The sequence below is a fragment of the Helobdella robusta genome (assembly GCF_000326865.2).
Source record: "Helobdella robusta unplaced genomic scaffold HELROscaffold_13, whole genome shotgun sequence".
Classification (NCBI taxonomy): domain Eukaryota; kingdom Metazoa; phylum Annelida; class Clitellata; order Rhynchobdellida; family Glossiphoniidae; genus Helobdella; species Helobdella robusta.
Window position 1 is genome coordinate 4,387,849 of NW_008703718.1, and position 9,378 is coordinate 4,397,226.

A 9,378-nucleotide genomic window follows, 5' to 3' on the forward strand; every position below is an offset into this window, starting at 1 on the left:
ATAGGATCATGTATGCGTTACTTCATTACACATAGCTCATTCGAAATATATCTTCAGTTTTATAACTGTGTGATATGCACTTTTCTCTAAAAATGTTTAAAGTTGACAAATATTATGATACAAAACACATACATACAAATTCAAACAAACATATACATAAATTTTTATACATACTAAATACATACATATTTAGTATTATACAAACATAACCGTACATACCTACAAACAACTAAACATACAATTTTTTTCAAGCATTTTTTTATAAAAATATACATACGGATATAAACATACAGTTTTATAAAAAAAAAACGTTTACAACAACATAAATACATTTTTTTAAAAACTTTTACAAGCACATCCATACAAACATATACATAAATTTGTATACATACTTATATAAGTACATACAAAACAAACGTTTCATACAAACATACATGGGCACACACACATACGTATATACAATGGATAGATTCCAACCGTATGAAGTGCTTGATATATATAAGAAGAGAAGATTAAAAGCACCAAACACAGATCTATATAAACCCGAAAAACTACCAAGTAATGAGTCGCGTCTGTATTTTGCCACAATTGGTACTTGCGTTTTGTTATGTCATGTTAGTAGTAATAATTTTTATTAACAAAATCGAGTTGCGTTTTCGCATGTACTGTTTTATGGTGTATATATGTGTGTGTATTATTTAGGGTACACATAATATAAGGCATACATAGGGCATACATATGGTATTAGGTATTGGGTATTTGGGTATTAGGTTTATGTGTTATGGTATAAATATATATAAGGTTTGGTGGTATTGTATCATATCATGGGTGTTTGTGCGATTGTTTGGGTATAAATACGTATTTTGTGAAATTTTTGGTGTTGAGTTATGTATAAATATATATTAGTTTGTGGTAGGTATTTTATGAAAATACTTTTGGTTATATATTCAGTTGTATTTGTATTTGTAGGTGTATTTTGTTGTGATTGAATGTGTGTCTGCTTTGGTATTTTAGTGTTTGTATATATGCTTATACTATTTGTATGTTTGTAAGTCTATAGCTAACTCAAGGTAACTTAAATGGTGAATTATTTTTTGTTATAAATTAAAATTTATTTGATCTCTAAGGATTATTCTAGATTTTGGCGAATTTTTTTCAAAAGGAAAAGTACTGCTGTTATAGTTATCATAATAAAGAATTAAAGTAATATAAGTTAAAGAAAGTATTTAGATAATAAAGGTTATTTTTAAATAAACAAATAAATATATAAATATATATAGAGAGAGACAAAAAAAACAGAGAGAGAGAGAGAGGGAGAGAGAAGTAGAAAAAGAAAATAAAAGATAAAAAAGGCATTTTGTACACTGATCAGATAATGCTCTTCTTGCCTGACAGCCAAACGACGAAAAGTTAGTTGCAGTCTTTTAATTTATAAACATTTTACTCGAAATCTTTGTTAGTCTTAAGAGATTTAAATTTAACTTTGTTTTTTTAAATAAAAAAATGAGTGAAAAAATGAATGATTGATTGATTGAATGAATGATTGACTGAATGAATGAATGGATGAATGAATGAATGAGTGAGTGAGTGAGTGAGCGAGTGGGTGAGTGAATGAATGAATGAATGAATGAATGAATGAATGAATGAATGAATGAATGAACGAACGAACGAACGAATGAAGAAATTTTGTTTTAATTATAAAACTTTACAATAACTTTGCTTCAAATTGGTGTTTTGTACACTTTAAAATGTAAACATAAACGTATACTTAATTAAACATTTGAATATAAATACATGAGTTTAAAAACATTTAAGTAATAATTATCTAAAATTTTTCATTTGGAAAACAATGCATACACACACGCACACATAAACATCCCATAATTGCAGAAATTCATTTGATTTCCAATTAAAAGAGCCGCGAAAATTTCATTAGCAATAGACACACACACGCCACACCGGCGCGTAACGCAGCGATCATTCAGTCCACTACTGAGATCAGTTTAAAATGTTGCGTGCGTCTGGGCGTCTGGTGCCTGTTTGGTAGGCCACGCAAGCGCAAGAGGTTCACACAGATTGAACTGACGTTTAAGAGAGGAGACTGCTGTTCTGATAATTAAAAGTTAAATTAAATTCAAAATTTTTTGGCCATGTTAATAGGAATGACTTCAACGTAATAAAAAAAAATTGAAAAAATACCAAAAACAATATAAACATTTACAATATTTATGAAAAAAAAAATTAAAAACACAGATAAGCATGAAGAGTAACAAAAAAATAACAAGAACCATATTGGCCAGCACAGGAAAAAACTCATCATCAAAGGAGAAAAGACGAGCAATTAAAGAGAGGTAGTATCAGAGGTGGAAAAAGTATGATGTCGCAATATACACTGATGATGGTCCGGACCCAGCTACCAAAAAAGAAAGAGCAGCAAGGAATGCTTACAAGGGGTCAGACAACAAGAGCAAAACCACAGTACATACCGGACGCTGGTGTAGCAGTTATGGAACAGAAAGAAGAACGATGGAGATCAGTACAGAATGATTCCAAGGGTATGAATAATTGGAGATTGCATTAACAATAACAGACAGCCTACCAATCATAAACATGCTAGGGAGCTCTAACAACAAGGACCCAAACAGCATTCAAATGGTTTGGAGGAGATAAGAAGTCTTTAAGCAGGAAATAGAAAGACAGTAGCTTGGATACCAAGACATTGTGGATGGTGGCAAAAATTCTGGAGAGACTGGGAAGAGAATGATCGGTCGATCAGCGAGCGACTACAACTACAACATCAACAACAATAACAACAACATCATTAACAACAACAACAACAACAACAACAACAACAACATCATCATCATCATCAACAACAACATCAGCAACATCATCAACGAAAACAACAACAACAACGACTACAAACGCAATAACATCAGCAGTAGCAACAACAAAAATGAATGTTTATGTATAACTTTAATGAAGTCGAAATCATAGGAGAAATGAGCCATGGCGTTCTATCTAAATCAAATTTATTTTAAAAAATACATTCATATATCTATTTGATTTTGAATTTAAAAATAATAAATAACAATTGAATTAATAAATAATAAAACTTATTAACTAAAAAAAAGTAATTTTGATTCGAATAATTAAAAAAATAGGCAAAAAAATTGAAAATTTTAATTTTTTCTTAAATATTTTAATTTGAGATAAGCTTAGGGAAAAGTTTTTTGCATCTGCAATTGCTATAAATATATAAATAACATTTCGAAATTAAATGATGAGTATGGTTTCATAAAAAATTGTAGTCAATAAATCATACATATTGTGAAACCTGTGATGTATGTGTTTACACGCACACACTCAAACGCGCACACACACACACACACACTTACACCTACACACACACAAAACGATAATACTGAATAGTGATGATATTAACGATGATAATAGTGAAGATGACAAAAACAACAATGATAACACACATGAGGTCGTATTTTGAAAAAACGCTTTTTTGGCTCATTAAAATTGCGAAATTTTTTCATAAATAAGAAGTTGTTTTTTTCAAGTTTTTAAATTGCCACTTCAATAAAAAAATAAATAAAGTTTGTTGAATATCACGTTACTGTATAAAGTTACATGACTTCAAAAATCCAAAACAAAATCCAAACATAATATTCAAAATACAAACAAAATCTAAACATAATATTCAAAATACAAACAAAATTCAAAGCAAAATGGAAAACTGCTAAACATGAAAATACCAAAACATACAAAACATAAACATACAATCGAAAACGTACAAAAATGAAGTTGAAAAACAAACCGAATACAAATAACACGTAACAAAGAAAGACAAAACTGGAATAAAAAAAATCAATTTTCTTGATGAAAACAAAATTTTATATTTTTTAAACAAAAACGCAAATTGAACACGCATTTATAGCGCTTGTAAATTTATAAAGAACCAGAAAAACCTTTCTTTTTTTATTCTATATAATATTTAAATAAATAAATAAATACAATAATTTAGTAACTTAGACTAACTTGAGTAATTTGACAAAAGATAGAAGAAGAGGGAGGCTTTTTGTGACTGGCTATTACCGCCCTTGGCAAGCAGACAGCAGATGATGATGAACTACTAAAACCAGTCATCACATACAACCTTATTACATTTAATATACTTTGTCATTAATTTTTTTAAATAATTTTTATTTGGAATTAATTTTTATTGTACCTCTCAAGTAGTGAAATGAGATTTTTTCAGATAGCTTGATCTGGCTGACAATCTATTTACAGGCTAGTTTAGATAAACTCGTCAGTGTCTCGACATGTGCCAGCAAAAAATAATTCTTGTCGAAATGAACGTGTTTAAATAAATGAAAAAAAAAGTAAAAAAAAAATGAAATAATTTCAAATCTTAAAAAGAATCTGAACAAGAATGTTTTAAAAAGCGTTTAAATAAATTTGTTTTATAGTTTAATGAATGAATGAATGAATTATGAATAAAATTATGAATGAATGCTGAATGAAAGTATGAATGTATTTTGAACGAATGAGTGAACTATTGAATGGATTAATGAATGAATGAATAAATCTATGAATAAATTAATGAATGAATCAATCAATTTAGTAATTTTTGAAGAATTCCCTAATTTTGTCTCAATAATAACAACAGCAGAAAATGTAATCAAACAAAAACAAACAACGACGAAATGAAATAATGACAAAACAAGATTAATACGCTAACAGAACAAAATACCTCTGAAAAAAAAATGTTTTTTTTTTTTTTATAACCAAATTAATGAGGACTCATATTTCAAGGTGGCTAACCAAATTGTCAGTGCCAATAAAAACTTTTAATCGTTAACAACAACAGATTTTTGTCGAGATAAAGTGTCATTGTAGTCTGAAGCAACATCTTCATTGTCGTCGTCATCATCATCATCGTCCTACTTGTCAGCTGCATCATTTTAATCATCAGTTTTTTGTCATCCTACTCCTCATCATCATCATCGTCGTCGTTGTCATCATCCTTATCAAAACATCGATGTAACGCTAAGCATTTACAATAGCAGCGTTGTTATTAAAAGGAATAGGTAGATATATCAGAATCGAAATTGTCTTCGTCGTTGTCTTCATCACCATCACAGTTATCACCATCATTATCATCACTGTTATCACCATCATCACCGTCATCATCACATCATCATCATCGTTATCATCATCGAAACGTCATTTTTGATAGCAACACTGACTTCGCTTATGCCAAAAAAAAATAAAAATTAATGATTATATCAGATATATATCTTCATTAAAAACAACATCGTCAGCATTGTATCATTATCATCGTTGATATCATCATCATCGTTGCGTTGTCATCACCGATATCATTATCATCATCGATATCATCATCATCGATATCATCATCATCATCATCATCGCCGACGACAACGCGGGCATTCTCGAACTCCCCAAACAATGAAAAATGCATCAACGACAATAAAAATGATTTCTGCGGAGATCGTCATCAGCACCGCCGCCCCTGTCATCATCATCATCATAATCACGTCATGTTCTCACTTAATTGCGGCTGGAGAGAGAAGGATAAACATCAGAGAGGGAGATTTTAGACTACCTACCTATCAAGGTTTTTTGATTTTCAATTTGTTTATAAATGATTTTGTTTAATTTTTAAAGCATACACACAGACACACACACACAACACACACACACACACACACACACACACACACACACACACACACACACACACACACACACATACACACACACACACATACTTACACACACACATACACACACACGGAAACTTAGAATTGTTTGTTTATTGGTACAAAGTTAGTAAATAAAAAGTATGTACGTGTAGATTTTTACGTAATGACGTCATCATTATCGTCTTCATCATCGTCATCATCCTAATGTTTATCATCCAACTCACCATCACCATTGATAAAACCGGCTCAGTCATCACTATTATCACCAAAGCGTCATCATCTTATCATCTTCTCCATTACCAAATCATCATCAACATCGTCTTCGTCGTCGTCATCATCATTGTCAACAGACCATCATTTCATATCATTTGTCTTTTTTGTTATCACTTTCTTTTTACTTCATTTTTTCTCTCTGTCTTTCTCTCACTCTCTCTCTCTCTCTCTGTCTTTCTTATTTTTCATCTTTGTTTTTTGTTTTCGTTTGATGTTTATTTGTATCGAGGGTCATGTTGCTATTTTGTTTATGTATGTATATATATATATATATATATATATATATATATATTTGTTGGTAATAGACCATAATTTTTACAATATTCTATAAATTCTACCGAATGTTTGGCGTATATTTAGATACACTAAATAAATAAATAAATAAATATATATATATATATATTTATATATTTAAATATATTTATTTATATATTTAAATATATTTATTTATTCATCTACTTACATATTTTTTTTATTCCACCTTATCTCAATCTCATCACAACTTCTACAGGCACTACAGCCAGATATGATGGCGAGACTGACAACAACGACGGCCGGTTTTGCTTACTTGATTTCCGCATTCTTTCCTTACCAACGTTTCATTAAATGAATCCACAATGGCATTCCACATTTTATATTTGCCCGTACACAACAATCGCCTGCACGTTTTGTGTGTGTATTCTCTCAAGTACTTGTTTTGTGTGTGTATTTTCTCAAGTTCACGTTTTGTGTGTGAATTCTTTCATGTACACTACAGTACACGTTTGGTGTGTACACTGATGATGCAGATGCAGATGAATGAGGAGATACGTATAGATGCTTTTTGAATATTCTACAAATAATTTTCATTAAGTATATTATTCATATTCGACCGATCTATTTGATTGACCAACCGACCAACTGACCAAATGTCTGACCTACCAGCCAACCGGCCAAACCAGCCAGCCAACCAACCGTTGTAATATAAAGTTTCCATAGCATCCTTGACATTCAGGCAATGGAGCGTAAAATTTCAAATATGAAAAGAACACTAAACGTCAGTTCACTTGGGCCCGCATCAATAACTAAGCAAACACTTGCACAAACATACGCCTACACACAATTACTTTTACACACACAAACACACACATATACTCACACATACACACACATACACACACACAAACAAACAAAAAACCTATAACGGTTGATGTGGATCACGAGATCATGTTGGTCCAATTCCCACTGCTTCCTTAAAAAAACATTCAGCCAGTTAGATTATATTTGTAATCTTCTGAGAGAGAAGTTTTTTTTGGAAAACAGCCTTGCAAAAATATTTTGGGATTTGTAAAAAAAATATTTTGCACGTTTGGCTAGACCAGCAATTTTAGAAATGTTTGTGCTTTATGGCGTTATGTTCTTTAAAAAATATGATGTACCATATTTTTTATGTAAATTTGTCAAATCACACACCCACGCACGCACGTACACCACACACACGCACACATAAACACACAAACACTAAACACGCACTCACATGCAACCATACAGACTGACGTACATTAAGTATACAATGACAACAATAGATGAATGCGTGCACGTATGCATGAATGTACTTACGCGTGCAATACTATTATTTAAGAATGAATGATAGTCGAAGTAGATGAATGAATAAAAGAATGAAAAAATATAATGAATGAATGAAATGATGAATAAAAAGATGGATGAATGAATGAATGGATAAATGAATGGATGAATGGATAAAGAACTACATGGATGAATGAAGAGATAAATTGATGGATGGATCGATTTAAAAAAGTAAACGAAACGTTAAGTTGAACATCGATTTTGTCAGAGTTCGTGTTTTGTGTGTTGATCGATGTTGTAGCTTGCTTTGAGCGGCGATTAAAAGTTGAGTTTTTGATTGCTGAGCAACCAAGCACCTCAATTTTCAATCCATTTATGTGTTCGCTTAACTCTTTTGCAGTGCATTGTTGGTCCAATCGACCAACGTAAAAAACTTTTCTTTTTGGCGAAGGTTTCATCGCTTTCAAATTTGTTTGTTTATCAGTTTGGGTGCCTATAACCGTTTTCATATTTGCTATGTTAGTGTTGTGTGTTTTTTTCTTTGTTTTCAACATGTTGATGTTCGCCACGTGTTGAACATTCGCCACGTGTTGAATATTCGCCACGCGTTGAACATTCGCCACGTGTTGAACATTTGAGCTCTTTTTAATTTTACGTTTTACAATCTCTGACCAGTCAGATTGCTTGCTCGATTCGGTCTTGCAATCGGATTGCTGCTTTCTTTCTACTTTTGGGCTATTGTTAATAGCCGCATTATTTACTATTTCTCGGAAGATGTTTCTTTCTTCAATAAATAGTTCTTCTAATTTTTTTAACTTTTCGTCAAGAATTGACTCAAATTTAGCTTTTTTAAGCTTGGAATTTTAAAAAGGTTGAGAGCAGCACACTGAGGCAATTTGCTCTCAATTTTGTTGCTCAGAATAGTTTTTATTGTTAGTATTAAATCACTAACTTTGTCCTTTTTAGAATTTCCAGAACTGTTTGGCTTTATTTTATCATCTTTTTCTAGATTTAATGCATCTAGATCGCTGGTAAGTATTTTTTTTTGCTATTCTAATATCTTCACAATTATAGAAATTCATTATTTCGTAAATGAATTCCGCATCGTCAATTTTGTCAGAATTATTAAATAAATAACACAATAACTCGTTAATGCAAACCGCTCGCGACATCGTACCGGAAAATGTATGTATGTAAGTATATACATATATATGCAAACAATTCTGTAGAATTCATACAATATTGTAATTAACTTTTTAATTAATTTACTATTTTTATTCATTCATTCATTCGTTTGTCCGTCCGTCCGTCCGTCTGTCAGTCTATCCATCCATCCATCCATCCATCCATCCATCCATCCATCCATCCATCCATCCATCCATCCATCCATCCATCCATCCGTCCATCCATCCATCCATCCATCCATCCATCCATTCATTCATTCATTCATCCATCCATCCATCCATCCATCCATTCATTCATTCATTCATCCATTCATTCATTCATCCATCCATCCATTCATTCATCCATCCATCCATCCATCCATCCATCCATTCATTCATTCATCCATCCATCCATCCATCCATCCATCCATCCATTCATTCATTCATTCATTCATTCATCCATTCATTCATTCATCCATTCATTCATTCATTCATTCATTCATTCATTCATTCATTCATCCATCCATCCATCCATTCATTCATCCATCCATCCATCCATCCATCCATCCATTCATTCATCCATTCATTCATTCATCCATCCATCCATCCATCCATCCATCCATCCATCCATCCAT

The 9,378-nt window shown here is 31.6% G+C and overlaps 2 protein-coding genes across 2 annotated transcripts in view; one reads left to right on the forward strand and one right to left on the reverse strand.

Moving 5' to 3' along the window:
* Positions 1 to 461: 461 nt before the first annotated feature.
* HELRODRAFT_190572 (hypothetical protein) lies at positions 462 to 2,120 on the forward strand (the record flags this gene model as incomplete). Its single annotated transcript, XM_009014448.1, has 3 exons — positions 462 to 614; positions 1,373 to 1,409; positions 1,975 to 2,120. The coding sequence occupies 3 exons, from the start codon at positions 462 to 464 to the stop codon at positions 2,118 to 2,120; spliced, it is 336 nt and encodes a 111-aa protein (XP_009012696.1).
* A 2,172-nt stretch (positions 2,121 to 4,292) lies between these two features.
* The window catches only part of HELRODRAFT_168612 (hypothetical protein), a gene marked incomplete at both ends in the record, with an annotated part of 6,236 nt that continues 1,150 nt past the window's right edge, over positions 4,293 to 9,378 (reverse strand). Inside the window, 4 exons of the mRNA XM_009014449.1 lie at positions 4,293 to 4,355; positions 6,583 to 6,705; positions 7,937 to 8,434; positions 8,533 to 8,608. Coding sequence (XP_009012697.1) covers positions 4,293 to 4,355; positions 6,583 to 6,705; positions 7,937 to 8,434; positions 8,533 to 8,608 — 760 coding nt within the window. The remainder of the gene's footprint in view (positions 4,356 to 6,582; positions 6,706 to 7,936; positions 8,435 to 8,532; positions 8,609 to 9,378) is intronic.